Source organism: Phacochoerus africanus, chromosome 8 (genome assembly GCF_016906955.1).
Source record: "Phacochoerus africanus isolate WHEZ1 chromosome 8, ROS_Pafr_v1, whole genome shotgun sequence".
Taxonomy (NCBI): Eukaryota; Metazoa; Chordata; class Mammalia; order Artiodactyla; family Suidae; genus Phacochoerus; species Phacochoerus africanus.
In genome coordinates, this window is record NC_062551.1 from 51,115,293 (window position 1) to 51,135,033 (window position 19,741).

General features: G+C 50.0%; 1 protein-coding gene and 1 long non-coding RNA gene across 2 annotated transcripts in view; one reads left to right on the forward strand and one right to left on the reverse strand.

Annotated features, from left to right (window-relative positions):
* The window catches only part of LOC125132594 (uncharacterized), a 66,395-nt gene that overhangs the window by 9,128 nt on the left and 37,526 nt on the right, over positions 1-19,741 (reverse strand). The window contains exon 3 of the long non-coding RNA XR_007136280.1: positions 12,429-12,512. This is a non-coding gene — a long non-coding RNA (uncharacterized LOC125132594). The remainder of the gene's footprint in view (positions 1-12,428; positions 12,513-19,741) is intronic.
* Positions 8,123-17,343, forward strand: IGSF23 (immunoglobulin superfamily member 23). The gene is made up of 5 exons (XM_047790064.1): positions 8,123-8,527; positions 13,344-13,613; positions 15,113-15,250; positions 15,813-15,966; positions 17,252-17,343. Exons 1-5 carry the CDS (start codon positions 8,353-8,355, stop codon positions 17,259-17,261), a joined length of 747 nt encoding a protein of 248 aa, XP_047646020.1. The 5' UTR covers positions 8,123-8,352; the 3' UTR covers positions 17,262-17,343.

The following is a 19,741-nucleotide window of genomic DNA, read 5'->3' on the forward strand; positions in this document are numbered from 1 at the left end:
CCCGCTCCCCACCCACCACGGCCACCAACTCAGCGCTAAAGATCACACATCGGGCGGTGACCTTCCAGCCCACAGTTGGACCCAGAAGCCTGGGGGTGGTGGAGGTGTGGCCAGGGAACGAGAGGCGTGGCCAGGGCGGGGGCGGGGCCAAGGCCTCTTACTTCACTGTATGGTCTTCGAGACCTCACTTCTGACAGCACCACCTCACCTGCGCGGCACAGGGTGGACAGAACGCGGCATGCGGTGTCCTCTGGGCGCCGGCTACGGCCACAGCCCTGCCTGGAAGACGCTGCTTCTCACAGGTACGTCAGAGACACGGGCTGCACCCAACGGGTTGGGGACTAGGAGGGGACATCCCGGGACATCCCAACTCTGAGCTCTGACTTGGGTCGGTTTAGAGCCCATGCAGCGCGGGCACCCGGTGTGCACGAGAGCTCTTGAAATCCCCAAAAGGCCGTCCAGTTAACCCCTTTTACAAAGGAGGAAAATGAGGCTCCGAGAGAAGTGGGATCGCTCACTCAAAAGCCTGCGGCTGGCAAAGGCAAAAATCAGAATTCAGGACCCCTTCCCAGCCCCTTTCTACTAGAGCATCCTGTCTCGCCCCAGGTGGCCACATCTAATAATAATTTTAAATAACAACAACAACAATAGTAATAACGGTCATACTGTAAAGAGATCATTGTGACTGAATCCTTGCATGTGCCAGCCTGTTCTAAGGGCTTCATTGCAGTAACATTTAATTCTTAACCCCATGAGGCAAGGACTATATGATTCCCGTTCCACAGAGGGAAAAACCATGGCACAGAGAGGTTATGGGTCTTCCCCAGGCCACACAGCTTGGAAGTACCAGGAAGAGGTTTTAAACCCAGATGGTCTAGCCACCAAAACCACCACACTTTCCAGAGACCACATGCATCCACCTCTCAGATAGTAAATTATGTCTTTTTCCGGATCTTAAAAGTCTGGTTCTGTGTCATTTCAAAACCCCAATCTCCACCCAGTTTAAGGCCTCGCCTCCCCCCACTCCAGCTCTGGCCTGGGTCAGAGCGCAGTGAGACCCTGGTGGGACGTGGTAGGCCCCGTTCCCATTCTTCTCTTTGTGCTCTAGCTCCCACCCAGAGCTGAGGTCCGTGGCGCCCCAAGGCTGTGGGCAGAGGGGGGAAGGCCAGGAGGGGGCAGGAAAGTTTCCACTTGGCTGCTGTCATTGTAAGGTGGGGACGTGACCTTCTGTGTGACTAAGGAATGATGTTAGCTCTCTGCGTGGGGACCGACCCAGCAAGTCATCTCCCATGAGGGTCTTTGCTGGGACAGCCTCCAGTGGACTCTCTTCAGAGGCATCTGCACTGGCTCAGTGGAAATTCCTGGATGCCTTTGTTGTCCCACCAAATGCTGGGGGGATGGGCCATTTCCACCCAGCACCCCCCCTTCCTCCGCCCACACCAGCCTCTTCTCCATCCCTCGCCTGGAGTCTTATAGGTCTACGTCCCATAGGTCCAGCTCACATCTCCAGCTCTCCAACTGATTCCCTTAGAGCCACCGTCACTTGGCAGGGGTGGAGGCCAGCCCCACCCCCACCCCGGGGAGGACCCCCGATTCTTTCTCACCTCTCCCCCAGGAAGCGTCACCCCGCACCACCTCCTCCCCTCCAGGAACACGTGGTCTCCCTTCCCAAGGCTGGAGGGGGGCGGGGTGGGGAGCGGCTGGTGCTGGCAGAACCAGTGATGGGTAACCTGTCGGCTAGACCTCTGCTGTGAATGGGGGGTCTTGGCATCTGTGATTTTGTTCTCAGCCTCTGGAATCTCTGGGCAGATTTCAAGACAATGGGAGAGTCAGGCTTACCATTTATAAATATATATATACACACACACATATGTGTACACACACACATATATGTACACACACTGTGATTCAGGGAGTGTCCTGGACTCAAATGGGGAAAAACTGAATCGTTTTTCTAATCTGATGAAAGGTTGGAGATGAAATGAAATGGCCATGCTCCTGTTGAGTACAAGTCCTGGAATCGTCTCTAAGTTTCCAGATCTGAAATTCCATACATATGCTTTATATATTTCATATGTTTTATGGGTATTCCATATAGAGGGTATTATTATATTACGTAGATCTTATATATAAGTTACACAGACCTTACATATGTTACATATAAGATATTTAGGTATTCTATGTATACATGTATTTTTTTTTTGTCTTTTTAGGACCGCACCCTGGGCATGTGGAAGCGCCCAGGTTAGGGGTCAAGTCAGAGCTACGGCTGCCAGCCTACACCACAGCCACAGTAACATGGGATCCAAGCCGGGTCCACAACCCATGCCACAGCTCACAGCAACGCAGATCCTTAACCCACTGAGCAATGCCAAGGATCCAACCCACATCCTCATGGATAGTAGTTGGGTTTATTACCACTGAGCCATAATGGGAACGCCTATATGTATGTATTCTAATATATATATATCCTAAGTTGCACTGTCCTCAGCCCTGAAAATTCCCAATCTCATTGAACCTCAAGCGCTCCTGTGAAACGGTCACTATCAACCACCCTCCTTGATGAGTGGGTAAACTGAAGCTCAGAGCCCAGAAATAATAAGTGGCAGAGTCAGTGCTATGAACCCAGGTCCAGCGGCCTCACAGTCTACAAATGAGACTACAATCTCACGCCAGCTGGAGTAAGGATGACTAAGATGTGAGGCTTTCCTCTTAAGATGCCTTAGGGACAGTCCCCGAATAACCAGGCACCTGCGGCTGAGTCAGAGTCAGAACCTGATCTCCAAATGCCCACCCCGTGAGCTGGAATCTTCCCCTTCGATCACTTATTCAGCAAACACGTCTGGTGCCCGCTCTGTGCCCAGCCTGTGCTGGGTGGTGCTGGGGACACAGCAGTGACCAAGACAGCCCCAGCCCTGCCTTTCTGGAGCTCACAGTCCAGAGGAAAGACAGACTCATCTCCGGACAGGGATGACCCAGAGTGGGTGGCGCAGGAAGGGGTGCGGGGAGGGAGACCCAGAGGAGAGGGTTCAGTCTGAAGCTAGGGAGGTGGTGACTGGGGGAGGACCTTTCAAAGCTGTCAAAATCCAAATAGGACCTCAGAGAGATAGGACATCAGCTATGCAAACTGCATCCCTGTGCTTTTTGTTTCATAAAAGCAGAAGATGGTGAAACTTTTCCATCAAGATGGAAACACAAAACCCTGGGCAGATACTTGGATAACGCTTTATTCCTGTCACTTTTGCAAAAGCTCCCATCACCCCATCTAGTCAATTAAAGCCCCTGCCCAAACATGGCAGTATCTATTCCCAAGCATACCTGAGGGTCAGGGAAGATTTCACACGGGTGGGATGCCTAGGCCAAAACTTGCATCACAACTATATAAAGAGCTGGGGGGGAGGGAACAGCATTCTAGGTTAGGGGAACGGCATGCACAGGGGCCTGGAGGCCAGAGCAATGGCACAGAGTTCAATCTGATTGAAGGAAGAGTGGTGAGAGAAGCATGAAGACATAGCAGGAGTGGCAGGTGGAAGAGTCTGCACCCTGTCCTGAGGGCACGGGGGAGCCATGGAAGGTTTATGAGCAGGAAAGTAGAAAAGTCACACCAGCTGCCAACTCAAAGAGGAAAATCAGTGGAGGTGGGAGGTGGACCATGAGCGCCCCCAAGGAACCCCTATGGTGGGATAACTCCCAACTCTCCACTTATGCCCTTGGCTCTGAGACTCGCACTTGCCGTGTCGCAGTTTCCCTGCCTGCAAAATAGACGAGCACCAACCTCAGTGTTGTTGAGGGGGTCACTGGGGTGATGGGTGGGAGAGTTTGGCAGTCTTCATCATTAAGCCAGCATGTAGGTGTCAGCGGATCACGAGAAGCTGCCTTCTGAGACCACACACACACACACACACACACACACACACACACACACACACACCCTCCCATAGCACATTTGTCACAGATGGTGCCACCACCTGCTCTGGGCGTTGTTCTGACCACTCCTTCTCATTCATTTATGATACTGCCTTTTTTTTTTTTTTTTTTTAATCCTAAAGGCGTATTTACAGTACAGCCAGGCCTTGCAAGTGTGAGGGCAAGAATGACAATAATGATGATAATTACAATGTCCAGCATTTATCTGGCGATCACTGGTCTAAGCCCCTTATAAGCATTAGATCAGGGCTTCTGAACATCAGCCCTGCTGACATTTTGGACTCGATGACTCCTTGCTGTTGCGGGGCTGTCCCGTGCACAGCAGGATGTTTAACAGCATCCATGGCTTCTCTACCCACCAGAGGTCAGTAGCACCCCTAAGTCGTGACAATCAATAAGATTCCCAGACATTTCCAATGTCCCCTGGGGCAGGGGCAAAATCATCCCTAGACATTATTATTATTATTGTTATTATAGACGTGATTATTCTCATTTTATAGATGAGGAAACCGAGTCTCAGAAAGGTTAAGTCACTTTCCAAACGTCGCCAGAGCTAATGTTTTGGGCCGTGCATGCTGGCAGTCCAGTTCTGTAGCCTGCATTCTGAACTGTATGCAAGATAATTAAGAACCTCTTTAGGGAGTGCTTGCTGTGGCGCCGTGGGTTAGGAATCCGACTGCAGCAGCTCGGGTCAGTGCAGAGGCATGGGTTCGATCCCTGGCCCCATGCTGTGGGTTAAAGGATCTGGCATTGCTGTAGCTGTGGCTTGAATTCATTCCCTGGCCTGGGAAATTCCATATGCCACAGGTGTGGACATTAAAAAAAAAGAAGAAGAAAGAAAGAACCTAGTTTATATTTATTTCATTTATTTAAACTTTACTTGATTTTTGAATTTTTGAATAATTAATTCCAATGCTCCAGTCTCAACAACATAAAAGCCTCTGTCCTCCCTTCCCTCACTTCCTAATTTCCCTTCCCTCCCCGCCCTACGTGCCCCGATGACCACCTATTTTTTTTTTTGTCTTTTTGCCTTTTCTAGGGCCGCTTCCCGTGGCATATGGAGGTTCCCAGGCTAGGGGTCTAATCGGAGCTGCAGCCGCTGGCCTACGCCAGAGCCACAGCAACACGGGATCCAAGCCACGTCTGCAACCTACACCACAGCTCACGGCAACGCCGGATCCTTAACCCCCTGAGCAAGGCCAGGGATCGAACCCACAACCTCATGGTTCCTAGTCGGATTCGTTAACCACCGGGCCACGACGGGAACTCCCCAATGACCACTATTTTATATATCCTTCCAGACAGTCTTTATTTCAAGGAAATGAAAATACATATTTACTTTCTCCCATTTTCACCCCAAAGCTAGCACACCATATAAGGGGTTCCCAGCTTGCATTTGTGTCTTAACTATTCACCCCAAGTTCTTCCGTCTCCTTTGGTATGGCTGTATTGTCCCATTGTGTGAATAGACCATAGTTTAATCAGTCCCTTGTAGATAAGCAGTTGGGTATTTCTAGGCTTTTCCATCACAAACAATATGTGGCAGATAACCCTGTGCCTGAGTCATCATTTCATATTGGAAGGTGAATCTGTAGAACACATTCCCTGATGATGACTCATAGGGTCAAAGGATGTGGGGATTTTTCAGTGTGAAAGACTTTGCCAGACCAGCTATGACTGAAAAAATAAAAATCATTAAAAAAAAAAAAAAAGACTTTGCCATGCTGCCCTCTACATGGGGTCCTGCCAGCTGCTGTGTGAGAGCTTCCCTTTATGCTCAGCCTCACCGACACATGTCATCAAACGTTTGGGTCTTTGCCAACCTGACAGGTGAAAAGTATAATCTTGGTTTGTCTTAATTTGCATTTCTCTTACTATGAGTACAATTGAATATCTTCCCTATGTCAAGAGACATTTGAATTTTCTTTTCTCAATCTTTTTTGTTCTTTTTTTTTTTTTTTTTTTTTTGCTTTTTAGGGCTCCACCCTCGGCATATGGAAATTCTCAGGGAAGGGGTCGAATAGGAGCTGCACCTGCTGGCCTACACCACAGCCACAGCAACGTGGGATTCTTAACCCACTGAGCAGGGCCATGGATCGAACACATATCCTCACGGATCAAACACACATCCTCATGGATATTAGTCAGATTTATTACCACTGAGTCACAGTGGGAACTCCTGAATGTTCTTTTCTAAGAGCCTCCTACCCATATCTTTTGAACATTTTCCTCTTAGGTTGCTGATTTTTTTTCTTTTTTTTTTTTGGCTGCACCTGGGCCTATGGAAGGTCCCAGGTCAGGGACTGAATCCAAGATACAGCTGCAACCTATACTGCAGCCACAGCAACACTGGGTCCTTTAACCCACTGCATTGGGCCAAGGACTGAAACCACGCCTCCCCAGCAACCAGAACCACTGCAGTCCCCAATCTTTAACCTGCTGTCCCACAGCAGTAATATAACTCCTGATATTTTTCTTATTGATATCTAGGAGCTCTTTCTTTTTTTTTTTTTTTTTTGGTCTTTTTGCCATTTCTAGGGCTGCTCCTGCGGCAAATGGAGGTTCCCATGCTAGAGGTCGAATAGGAGCTACAGCTGCCGGCCTACACCAGAGCCACAGCAATGCGGGATCCGAGCTGCATCTGTGACCTACACCACAGCTCACGGCAACGCCGGATCGTTAACCCACTGAGCAAGGCCTGGGACTGAACCCGCAACCTCATGATTCCTAGTCGGATTCGTTAACCACTGTGCCACGACGGGAACTCCCTAGGAGCTCTTTATATATTAGTGAAATGGCCTCTTCATCTGTGATAGCAGTTGCAAATAATCTTTCCTGGTATGTTATTATCCTTTTGATTGTGTGGGTGTTTGGTTACTTTTTAACTTTGCAAAAGTTTCTTTTTATTAATAAGTCAAAATTTTCAGTGTTTTAGGACTGGAGCTGATGTTCTTACTGCCATAGTGATCAGTCCAGTGAGACGCATGACAGTGAGGTGGGCATGCGTGTAGGGCCTGCAGCCAGACTCCAAGGGTTTGCCTCCGTGCCCTAAGCAACATGGAAAATTAATTCGAGGAAGCGCGAGACACAGGGGTAGGGATTACTCTGGACAGTACAGTTTCGTGGCTGAGAATTTTGATGGTCTGGGCAAGGATCACAGCTCCGCTGGGTATCATCTATGACATCCTGGACCAATGTCTTAAAGTGTCTGAGCCTCCCTTCCCTCATCTCTAGTAGGATGCAGTAAAATAGCTGCATCGGTCAGGGTGGAGGCAAGAAGCAGATGGTCTATTCAAAGGGAGTGAGGAGAAGGGTTTCACAGAGAGACTATTGAGAGAGGTGGAGGCAGAGAAATGAGAACACTGACATGGGATTAAGCAGCACCCAGGAGTTAGCAACAGCAGGAAGCTATTACCCCCACTGAACTAGAAGCTGTAAAAAGAAGAGCAGACTCCAAGACCCCAAAAGCCTGGTGTGTGGAGAGGGTCACCCAATAGGACCTTTAATAGAGGGACCAGGGCGGATGGAGCAGGGAGGGAGCCGTGGGACCAGGGACCTCAAGGTCCCTCTGTCCTACCTCTGATCTTGCACCACAGCTCCCGCTGACAGAAGCCAACCAGAAACAAAAGGCCAGGGCTCCCCCGCCTTGAAGCTCAGAGAAGTCAGCCTTTCGGGAAGCAGAGCAGAGCAGAGAAAGGTAGAGGGCGAACCTACACGACATCCAGGATCATAAGTGCTCTGGGGGACTGATGTAGGAGTAAGATAACATGTGTTCAGGGCGTTCCCGATGTGGTGCAGCAGAAACAAATCTGACAAGCATCCATGAGGATGCGGGTTCAATCCCTGGCCCTGCTCAGTGGGTTGCGGATCCAATGTTGCTATGAGCTGTGGTGGAGGTCGCAGATCCGGCATTGCTGCGGCTGTGACATAGGCCAGCAGTGGTAGCTCCAATTTGACCCCTAGCCTGGAAACTTCCATATGCCACAGGCGGGCCCTAAAGAGCAAAAAAGAAAAAAAAAAAAGAAAAAAAAGATAATACGTGTTCAACACTTAGGCAGTGTCCGGGTTTAGGAGGTGCTCAAGGAAAGTTCCTTTGAATTTCTACTATTATTGTTATTACGTTATTATTATTATCATTACTGTTGTCATCATCAGCTCTGGATGACTCATTCTCACCAGTTCAGGAAGAGTTACTTGCTGGGCAGCCTTCGGTCTCATTGCTCCCCTGCTCTCCCCTCTCCCTCTCACCCCTCCCAAGGCAGCCTGCTGGCATTCTGTACCGGCCCTGCCTCCTCGGAGCTGCCCTCCTCTGCGTCTCTGGACCCCTTGACTGAAGGAGCCGATGCCCACCTGCCTGTCCCCAGAAGCCTCGGGGGTGTTCTTTCCACCTCTTGGTTCAGAGGGCACAAGGCCAGGCCAGAAGCCATGATCTTCTCCCCTAAGGGCTTCCCAGGGCCTGGCCACACTGGCCGGGAGACGCTGGACCCCCAAGGCAGCCTGATCATCAGAAACGTGACAACTCAAGACGCAGGCAGCTACACTGTGGTGCTGGAGACCAGCAGGGGACGCAGGAGTGCGACGGAGCAGATACATGTCAAGGGTGAGTGGGGCCCCACGGCGGGAGGGGCCGAGTTCCCAGTCAACAGGACCCACAGGACTCATTCTATGCTCATCACCCATCACTCCCTGGCAAACCACCCCAGATCTTAAAATAGCCATTGTTTCTTTTACTTGGAATTCTGCTTCACAGTTAGCTAATTTTAGCCAGGCTCACTCATACGTCTATGGTCAGCTGGGGAATGAGTGCCCAGGTCCAGGATGGCCTCCTTCCCATATGTGGCAGTGGCCGGGCTGGCAGCTGGGGCAATGAGGGTCATTGGGCCATAAACCCTCTCACCCTCTAGCAGGCTAGTCTGAGCTCGTTTACTCAGCAATGGAAGAGAAACAAAAGCAGAAGCTGCAAGGCCCCTTGAGGCCCAGGCTCAGAGCTGGCGTGCCAGCCCTTCTGCCATATTTTCTTGGCCAAAGTGAATCACATGACCAGCCTCGCTCTGAGGGGAGAGATAAAGGCTCTGCCCCTCCCCCTCTGTCTTTTAAGGCCACACCTGAGGCATATGGAAGTTCCCCAGCTAGGGGTCGGCCTGCACCACAGCCACATCTGTGACCAACACTGCAGCTGGTGGCAGGGCTGGATCCTTAACCTACTGAGGGAGGCCAGGGATCAAACCCACATTCTCACAGACACTATATCAGGTTCTTAACCCACTGAGCCATGACAGGAACTCCCAGTCTCTGGCTCTTGATGAGAGGAGTTGCAAAGTGTCATGGATGTTTTTGTCATCTCTCACACTTGCCAAGAGAGATGCATTAAATATGTGTTCATTATCATGTGAGGAAGGGCAGGGGGCTCTGGTGGCGGCCTTCAAACTCACCTCTGTCCTTATGAGCTGTGCAGCTCTGGACTTGAACTTGCACATCTGAGCCAGAAAAACAAAGCCCTGAGGTTAACCAGACCCATCCTCCCTAGAAGGTAGTTTTGAGAGATATTTGTCTTCTAGGGCTTCCAGAACAAAATACCATAGACTGGGCGGCTTAAAGAATAGAAATTTCTTTCTCACAGTTCTGGAGGCTGGAAGTCCCAGATCAAGGTGTCAGCAGGTGTGGTTTCCTCCGAGGCCTCTCTCCTTGACTTGCAGATGGCTGCCTTCTCACTGTGCCCTCGAATGGCCTTCCTGCTGTGTGTGCCCCCCCCCCCCGTGTCTCCCTGTGTGTCCGAATCTCTTCGAAAGAAGAAGACACTGGTCAGAAGGCATGAGAACCCAACCTCATGGCCCCCTGTTAGCTTAATCACCTCTTTCAAAGCCCATTCACCAACTATAGGCAGTTTCTGAGAGACTGGGGGTTAGCGCTTCAACATATGAATTTGGGGGAAGATGAGGGAGAGATATATTCAGTCCATAGCAGAGACCATATCATCAGTTAGGACTCACAGTCAGCTGCTCTAATAAAGACCCAAAATAACAGTCTTAAACAAGATCTGTCTTTCTCTCTCTACGCCTGTCTGTCTGTCTGTCTGTCTGCCTCTCTCTCTCTCTCTCTCTCTCTCACACACACACACACACACACACACACACACACAGAGTAGTCTGGCATAAACAGTTTAGGGATGATACAGTGGCTTCATGGTGGCCAGACCTAGGCTCCTTCTAATTCTTCTGCCATCACTAGGTTCTGTCCCACCTGTGAGACCCAAGGCAGTTCCCATCATATCTGCATTCCAACCAACATAACAAGAGAGGGAAGAGGAGTGAAGATGCCTTCTTTTTAAGGTCCAACACAGAGGGGGCTCACATCCTATTGGCTGGGAACTAGTCACAACTAGTCACTTATCTCTAAGAGATGCTGAAAATGTAGTCATTATCCTGGGCAACCACACACCTAGCTAAAATGTGGGATTCTGTGACTAAAGGAAGAAGTGGAGAAAAGATGGAGGGAGATCCCAGAGGCAGGGATAGCTGAGCGGGGACCTGAAGACTGACCAGGATTTTGCAGGTGAAGCGTTGGGGAGAGAGCCCAGCCAGAGTAAACCCCGGTAAGCATGAGCAAGTGGTTCCAATTGACTGACCCCTCGCTATGGACCAAACACTGGGGGATTTCACAACAACCAGAGAAAGAAGATGCTCTAAGCACCCACTCCCTTGCACGAGTGGGAAAACTGAGGCTTGGAGAGGTGACATCAACAACCTGTTGTCTGGTAGAAGCAAAGGCCAAGCTAGGATTCCACACCACTCTCTATGATCCTGGAGCTCACGGTGCCTCTCTAGCCCGGCACCATCTCTATGGTACAAGCAAAGACTGAGCGAGGAGGCTCCGAGCCCAGCTTCCTTCCACACAGAGGATTTTTTTACCTCCACCAGAAGATGAAAGGGTTGCTAAGGTCCGTTAGTCTGTGCGTCTGTGATCTGAAGGCCAATTTTTCTTCTAAAATCCTACCTCGACCTTTGCCTGTGCCATGCTTGGCTTAGCGCTTCTGCAGACTCTGAAACCAAAACCACCTGCATTCAAATCCCTGCTCCTCTACTTAATTTGCCAAGTGGCCTCAGCATCCTCGTCTGTGCAGTGGAGTCACAGCCGACCCTCCTCCATCATAGGAGTGTTGTGAGAAACAAGTGAGTTCCTCCACGTCAAACGGCCGGAACAGTACCTGGCACACAGTAAGCCACTGTAGCCATGAGGGTTTCAAAGGACTTGACGTCTTTGAATCTTTTTCTCATTAAAAGGAGAGTAGCAATAAAAAAAAAAAAAAAAAACTACCTCATAGGGTTGTTGTGAGGATCAAATGAGTAAATCCAATGGCTTTCAAGCTTTTTTTTTTTCTTTTTTAGGGCTGCACCTGTGGCATATGGACGTTCCCAGGCTAGGGTTGAGTCAGAGCTGCAGGTACCAGCCTACACCACAGCCACAGCAACACAGGATCCAAGCCACATCTGCGACCTACATCACAGCTCATGACAACACGGGATCACTAACCCACTGAAGGAGGCTAGAGATAGAACCCACATAATCCTCATGGATACTAGTTGGGTTCTTAACCCCCTGAGCCACAACAGGAACTCTTTGAGCTTTTTTACTTATTTATTTGTTTGCTTTTTAGGGTCGCATCCTCGGCCTATGGAGGTTCCCAAGCTAGGGGCTGAATTGGAGCAACAGCTGCCAGCCTATGCCACAGCTACAGCAACGCCAGATCCAAGCTGTGTTTGCGACCTATCCCACAGCTCATGGCAACGCTGGATCCTTAACCCCCTGAGCAAGGCCAGGGATCGAACCCACAACTTCATGGTTCCTAGTCGGATTTGTTTCCACTGCACCATGATGGGAACTCCCCCTTGAGCGTTTTTAATCATGACTCACACTGAGAAATACATTTCATATCATGACCCAGTATCCCAGATATCCACACACCACATGTCACTGAAAGACAAGTGTCACACATTAACGATTATTGCTATGAGTAATGATATTTTCTATTATATTTCATTTCATGTGGGTTTTTTTTTGGGGGGGGGGGGGGCAGCGCCTGAGGCTTGTGGAAGTTCCCAGGCCAGGGATCAAACAGTAACCAAAGCCTCTACAGTGACAATGCTGGATCCTTAACCTGCTGAGCCACCAGGGAACTCCATCATTTCATGTTTTAAATGCTAATTACAACCGCCTAAATGATTTCACCCAAGCATGGGTCTCATTGGCCACATAACAAACCATGAGATAACCTCTGTTTAGAACGGTGCTTGGCTCATAGTAAGAGTCCAGTCTAGGTGGCTGTTACATTGATTCTTGTTTTCACACCTGGTGGGCTTTTTCTCCTCCTGCAAGGTTCAGCTCAGGCACCACCTCCTCCAGGAAGCCTTCCATGAGTGCTCTGATTGGACTTACATTTTTTTCACTTATCATATTGCACTGAAATTGGAAATCGATTCCACACAGAAGTCTCCAGCACTCACCGCAATGTCAAATTCAAATCCCAGCTGTGTCTCTCTCTGACCATGAGGCCTGGCCCTAAGAAGCCTCAGACCTGAGTCTTTCACCTGAAAACAAAACAAAACAAAACAAGAACACACATGAAAAGAGAGCTGTGGTGAGGCTCGTGTATGCGGTCTGCAAAGAGCCTTCCCAGCAGCCAGTGGCTCAGGCACTAAGCCTTGGAGGCCTCCTCGACCCCTCTCTCCCACCCACATCCAATCCGTCAGCAAATCTCAAGGGCTCTGCCTTCAAAATAATCCAGAATCTGGAAGTTCCCATCGTGGCTCAGCAGTAGCAAACCCCACGAGGATCCATGAGGACTCAGATTCGATCCCTGGCCTTGCTTAGGGGGTTAAGGATCCAGCGTTGCTGTGAGCTGTGGTGTAGGTCATGGATGTGGCTCAGATCTGGCGATGCTATGGCTGTGACATAGGCTGGCAGCTGCAGCTCCAATTCAACCCCCCCCCCAAAAAAAAGCGGGTGTGGCCCTACAAAAAAAAAAAAAATCCAGAACCCAACTCTTCCTCCCAGCTCCTTGACCTTCACCCTGGTCCAGCTGCAGGCGGGGAGCTGGGGTATTTATAAACCAGCCAACGTCATCCAATGTGGAAGTTGCCCACTCCCTAGAGCTCTGGCAGAGCGGGTTCTGGCAGCCAGCAGACACCCTGAGCAACAGCTGCAGCGCTGGCCATTGGAGGAGCTGAGGGTGGGGACATCAAGAGCTCTCCTACATCCTGTGTCTGGAGCCACACCGGGCACAGACCAGGCACTGCAAACACACTTGTTTGTGAATGAATGATCGAACGAATGAGTGGATGCCTCCGGGATGAACAGAAGAAGGGCTCAGTCTCCCTGAGCCGTCTCCACCCATGTGACCTTGCTCCCTGTTTGCACAGCCAGCTCCAGTGGGGTGCCGCTGATGACATTCCCGGGGAACAGTCAGGGTATCATCCAGAGCGAACTCAACTACTCGGTGATCCTGCAGTGGGTGGCTTCCATCGACCCTGAACCTGTGCTACGATGGACCCTCAACGGCTCGCTTTGTGGGACCGGGAAGAAAATGATTATCCAAAGGTTGTCCTTGAAGGATCTGGGCACCTATGTATGCTTGGCAGAGAATAGTGAGGAGGTGTATTTCTCCCAGCCTGTGACGGTCATGCTGCCACGTGAGTTTCCCCATCCTCACCCCCGACCCCTGCACCCTTGCTCCTCAGTGGACAGCTTTCTGATTCCATTGAGCCATCTGTTGTGAGCAGTTCCCTCTGAGACCCTTTAGAGCCAAGACAGCATCCCAGTCTTTTTTTTTTTTTTCTAGGGCTGCACCCACAGCATATGGAGGTTCCCAGGCTAGGGGTCAAAGTGGAGCTGTAGCCACCTGCCTACACCATAGCCACAGCAAGGCCAGATCCGTGTCTGCGACCTACACCACAGCTCACAGTAACATGGGATCCTTAACCCACAGAGCGAGGCCAGGGATCTAACCTGCACCCTCATGGATACTGGTCAGATTCCATGAAGGAACTCCAGGCATCCCATTCTTTCATCCTCCTGGTAGAGTGGGGATTATTAACCCATTTTACAGATGAGAGGCTGGAGCCCAAAGACACGAACTCCAATGAAAGCTCAGGGGAGGATCTGGAGCCTGCTGCCTGGGTCTTGCCTCCAATCATTTGCCGGCTGTGTGAACCTGGGAAGCCCCTTCACCTCTCTGAGTGCTCAGGACATGCCAGAGAAAAAAATGAAAGTGATAATATAAGCACAAATTCCAACCGGGAATTGGAATTTGAATTCTGGCACCACTACTTCCTGGCTGTGTGACTTTGGACCACTGTCTTGACTTCTCTGTGCCTCCATCTCCTCATCTGTAAAACTGGGAGAACATGAGCACCCAACCCAAAGTGTAGTTGTGTGCAGTCAGTGCAATAAGGAGGTGAACAGTTTAAAAGGAGAGCACCCAGCACTCCTAAACACTAGTGAGGGCTCAAAGAACATGAACCAGTATTGTTGCTATGATCAGCATTTTCCATATTGTTCTTAATCTTGTGCCTGTTACTGTACACAGAAGCGTGTCTGAAGGATCAGGCAGCAATAACAAGAATAGCCAGTCATTGGGATGAGAAAAGTCATTTGGGAGCCAAAGTGGGATTGCATTTCTACCCCTGTGGCTTCTTGGCTGGGTGACCTGGTACAAATGATGTCCCTTCCCTGAGTCTCAGTTTCCTCCTGTGTATAAAGGTCTGATTTGTAGACCCCTGCAAGTTTGGAACTGAAATAGTACATATAGATGGGCAGAATGCCTGTCAAGTGCTTTAAATAGCAGCCTATTGTTTTGTGTTTTGGTTCATGGAGGATGAGTGGAGTGGAATGAGCTGGAAGGGCGCAGAGGGCTGGCTGCCCGGGGGGTAGGTATCTAGGCAGCAGGGACACACGAGCAAAGGTCCAGTGCATGAAAAGGGCGAGCATGATAGAACACTGGCTTGGCTACACTGCCAAGGGCCACCTCCTCTTCCTGGCCAGGGTTCAGTGGGAGCTTCAGGATTTGTTTTTAAAGGGACTGACTGGGAGAAAAAAAAATTGAAATCGTGGAACATCTGGTGACCTTGATATGGTCATTGAGAATGACAGTACTTCTGAGACCCCCCTTCCTCATTCCTCCACTGTTTAGGAATCATCCACCCACAGTTACTGAGCACCTGCTATGTGACTGGCTCGTGCTGGGCAGTGCTGAGGACATCCGGGGATAGAGACAGCCCTGGCCTGCCTTCATGGGACTCCCAGTCCAGTAGGGGACAGTCCACAAACAGTAATGACCAGAGTGGGCACGGCGAGGGTGGGAGAGCTCAGAGGGTGGTGGGTACTAAGGGCATGCCTGACCCAGCAAGGGGATCGGGGAGGGCTTCCTGGAAGAGGGGACATCTGAGCTGGTACTGGGATACATAAGAACTGTCCAGGCCAAGGGGGAGAAAATGGCATAAATGGCATTCCAGGGGCACAGATAAAGGCCTGGAAGTGGGAGGGGGGTGAGCTTAGAAAATGGAGTAGAATCCAATGAGGCTTGGCTATAAAGGTGGCGGGTGGAAAGAAATGGGGCTGGCCAGGTGGCAGGACCTCAAAGGCCAAGGTGAGGTCCTGGGGGGACCATGGCAAGGTTCTGAGCAGGGGAGGAACAGGGAGAAGTGTGAACTTTTCAAAGACCCCTCCAGCTTCTGCGTGGTGGGGAGATGGGAGGGGAGAGACTGGGACCAGAGACCAGAGAGGAGGCTGGGGTAGAGACCCAGAGGAGGCAAAGGGGCAGGGGGAGTGGCAGGAGTGGGGGGCATGGAGGGAGGGTGTCTTCTCCAAACTCCCCCCTTCTCGGTCCCCAGAAGCCAACGTGGAGCCCACAGACCCTGTGCCCATCAAGCCGAACCCCACTCTCTCCCTGTCAGGAGGATCTGCCATTGCCCTCATCGTGGTCACATTGGTGGTGATCGTGTCACTGGTCGTACTCTCGGTCTACACCTTAATCCACGACAAAAGGTACCTGCCTTCCCTCACTCCCATCCACTCAGCAGCCCCAAGGCCCAGAACTCGCTCTGCGGCAAGACGGAAGCCAAGCCAACAGCCTGTCCCAAGGAGCTTTAAGCTCATTCAGAGAGGATGACACTGACTCCCGATGGGCCCATTGGACTGGTCAGTTCCCAAAGCGGCTCAGGGGAACATGAGAGGGTTTGGGGTTTTTTTTTCCTTCCAGCTCTGTCACTTACTGGCAGTGAGGCCATGGCCAAGTCACTTCTCCCCTCTCTGTGCCTCAGTCTGCACATCTGCAAAATGGGGGTCATAATAATAGTCCCTGCCTCCCAGGGCTGTTGTTTGGATTCAGCAAGCTAGTATCTCTAAGGCCTTTAAAGCCCAGCCTGGGGTGTGGTCAGCACTGCAATCATCCCTTCCACACAGCACTGTCGAGTGCCCACTGTGTGCCAGGCACTCGGGATACCGTGGCCCCTGAACCCCCCACAGCATCTTCTTCACTGTGGTTCCAATTTCCTGGGATGTCAGTCAAGTCCCAACAATTCTCAACCTGGTACGGTTCTTGTCCTCACTTTCTGAATGATTAGAACTAAATCTCAAAGATATCCATCAACTTGCCCAAGGACATGCAGCTGACATGCCCTGAATCAAACTCAGATCTAACTCCAAAGTCATATTCTTAGAGGGAAAAGCTGAGTAATCATGCTGGTGCGAAAATCTTCCACCCGAGCCCCCGGCGTCCCCGCCTCTATGAGAGGCAGGAGGGGTCACTTCCTGTCCTCCCCGCCATCTTGGCCGATGCTGACGTCATCAGAAGGAACCAGCCTTGTCCAATCAGCTGTGGCTTTGGAGATGAGGTCATGAAGACAAGCATGGCCATCCTGACTCTCCTGGTGGGGAGGGTCAATCTTCAGAAAAGAGGGCTAGGAGCTGGAGGACGTCCCACACACCTCTACCAAACCCACCAAGGGCCCGGAGAGAGCCCCAGGGTTTGCAGCTAAGGCCAAGGACCCTGAAGCCAGGTTCCTTAGGCTCATCCCAGCTCTGCCACCTGCCAGCTTGTGGGACTTTGGGTGACTCCTTTGAGAGCTCTGGGTCCCATCTGTAAAACAGGGATAATAGTAATCTAACACCCACCTCAAAGAGTAGGGGCCTGGATGACATAGATGGTGGGAGTAACGTGCTGTAAATAGTGCTTGGCACATAGTGAGCCTTCAGTGAATTTTGGCCACATGTGTTATTATTATTGCCGTTACTGTTGTTGTTTTATTATTTCTCTCTCTCTTCGTCGTAGGTCTGACTGACAAAGAAATTGGTGAACCGTTTGGGGATTTTTTTTTTTCAGTTTAAATAAATTGAAAAAATTTTTAAATAAATAAATCTAGACAAAAAGAGAAATTGGAATTCCTGTCGTGGCTCAGTGGCTAAAGAACCTGACTAGCATCCAGGAGGCCTCGGGTTGGATCCCTGGCCTCGCTCAGTGGGTTAAGGATCTGGTGTGGCCATGAGCTGTGGTGCAGGTCGCAAATGCAGCTCAGATCCCACGTTGCTGTGGCTGTGGTGTAGGCCAGCGGCTACAGCTCCGATTCGACGTCTAGCCTGGGAACCTCCATATGCCACCTGTGTGGCCCTAAAAGACAAAAAAAAAAAAAAAAAAAAAAGGGAGAAATTGATGCTGTGAGTTCAAGATCACTACTCACCACAATAGGCCAATAGATCTAGACCATAGCTGTTGGGGCAAGGAAAAACGACTCTAACTGGAAAGCTAGTGGCCTGAGAAGATGGCAGACTAGTTCTCAAAAAACCATCTTCCCTCAGTCCGAATTCAGGCTCCTTTTCTGCAGAGGAAGGGGAGGGGCCTGTGCAATGCTGGCCAATGGCAGAGCAGGATTGCTAACGGTCGCTTACAATATTACAAGCAGTTTTGGTTTTGGGGGTTTTTGTTTTTGGTTTTGTTTTTTGTCTTTTTGACTTTTTAGGGCTGCACCTGCGGCATATGGAGGTTCCCAGGCTAGGGGTCTAATGGGAGCTACAGCTGCCGGCCTACTCCACAGCCACAGCAACGCCAGATCCTTAACACACTGAGCAAGGCCAAGGATCAAACTTCCAACCTTACAGTTCCTAGTTGGATTCGTTTCCACTGCACCACGACAGGAATTCCACAAGCAGATTTTAATCATGTGTTTTTATGTAGTACTCAAAACACAGCTAGTTTACAATGTCCAGTTTCAGAATATACATTTTGTGGCTCACATGTGTACATTTCTGTTCAGGGTACGATTAGCAGTGGAATTTCCCACTAGTGGAATTATAGACTATGTATATCTTCAGTGTTTAGGATGCTTCCAAACTGTTTCCCAATCAAATTCATGGTATTTTTATACAGTGGGTTCCATGGGGAAATACTACACAGTAATGGAACAAATTCAGATAAATCACCCCCCAAAAAAACCCCAAAACCATGAAATCTCATAGGCACAGCTACAAGAGAGAGTGGGTAGAGCTTATCCCTCTACCATTTTTAATAATGTAGGCATTACCAAAACTACCCTTTGCTATTAGAAGACAGGATATGTGGGTGGCACAAAAAGGGAACACAGGAGTTGCCACTGTGGTGCAATGGGATCAGGGCATCTCTGCAGCACCAGGAAGCAAGTTCAATCCCCAGCCCAGCACAGCTGGGTTGAAGGATCTGGCCTTGCCACAGCTGCAGCATAGGTTGAAACTGCAGATCGGATCCCTGGCATGGAAACTCCATATGCTGTAGGGTGGCCAAAAAAGGGAAAAAGAGAGAGAGAGAATGCAATGTACATATGAAGTGTGGACATCTGTCTATCAACCAAGTGGTGATACCAGGAAAGAGTGCGGGGAGGGGAGAATCCTGGCGCTGGGGACGGGATGAAGTTCCTGGGAACTCCACTTGAGACCTCCTCCCTCCTGGCTTCCTGACCATTTGTGAGATGTTTCCATCTTATTGAGAGGCCCAGGGACTGCTCTTGTCTCCACTTGCAAGCTGTCAACACCCCATCTGCCCATCTCACCAAGTCCTAGGAGCCATGTAAGTAAGCAATCTATATTTCTTAAAACTCTTGGGTTGCAAGGAAAAGAAACTCACTGAAGTAGCTCAAGGGAAACAAACAAACAAAAACAAGGAAGAATGTAGTATAAGGATCCAGGAAAAGTTCCAAGAATTCAAGGGTGTATCACTTAGCATTGGCTGTGTAACCAACTATCCCCTAATGGCTTGACCACAATAGCTATTTATTTAGCATAGAGTTCTACTTACTGAAGCCACTGTTGTTTTAGTTCTATTTTTCCTTGCAGCCCATTACTCCCAATGGATATATCGAACCATGACATTTAAACCATAAAGTCAAAGATTTAAATGGTACTTTGGGAGTTCCCTGGTGGCCTAGTGGTTAAGGATCTGGAATTGTCACTGCCGTGGCTCGGGTTCCTACTGTAGCGCAGATTCAGTCCCTGGCCCAGTAACTTCTGCATGCTGTGGGAGCAGTCAAAAAAATTAAAATAGGGAGAGTTCCCATTGTGGCTCTGCAGGTTAAGAACCTGACTAGTATCCATAAGTATGCAGTTTTGATCCCTGGGCTCACTCAGTGGGTTAAGGATCTGGCATTGCCGTGAGCTGTGGTGTAGGCCATCTGTGGTCACAAATGCTGCTCAGATCCCACATTGCTGTGGCTGTGGTGTAGGCCAGCAGCTGTAGCTCCAATGTGACCCCTAGCCTGAGAACATCCATATGCCGCAGGTGCAGCGCTGAAAAGAA

Coding starts and splice junctions, on each gene's coding strand:
- IGSF23 (XM_047790064.1), top strand. CDS start 8,353: ATGATCTTCTCCCCTAAGGGCTTCCCAGGGCCTGGCCACACTGGCCGG. Junction 8,528..13,343: donor GGAGCAGATACATGTCAAGG/GTGAGTGGGGCC, acceptor CTGTTTGCACAG/CCAGCTCCAGTGGGGTGCCG. Junction 15,251..15,812: donor TAGGGGACAGTCCACAAACA/GTAATGACCAGA, acceptor CTCGGTCCCCAG/AAGCCAACGTGGAGCCCACA.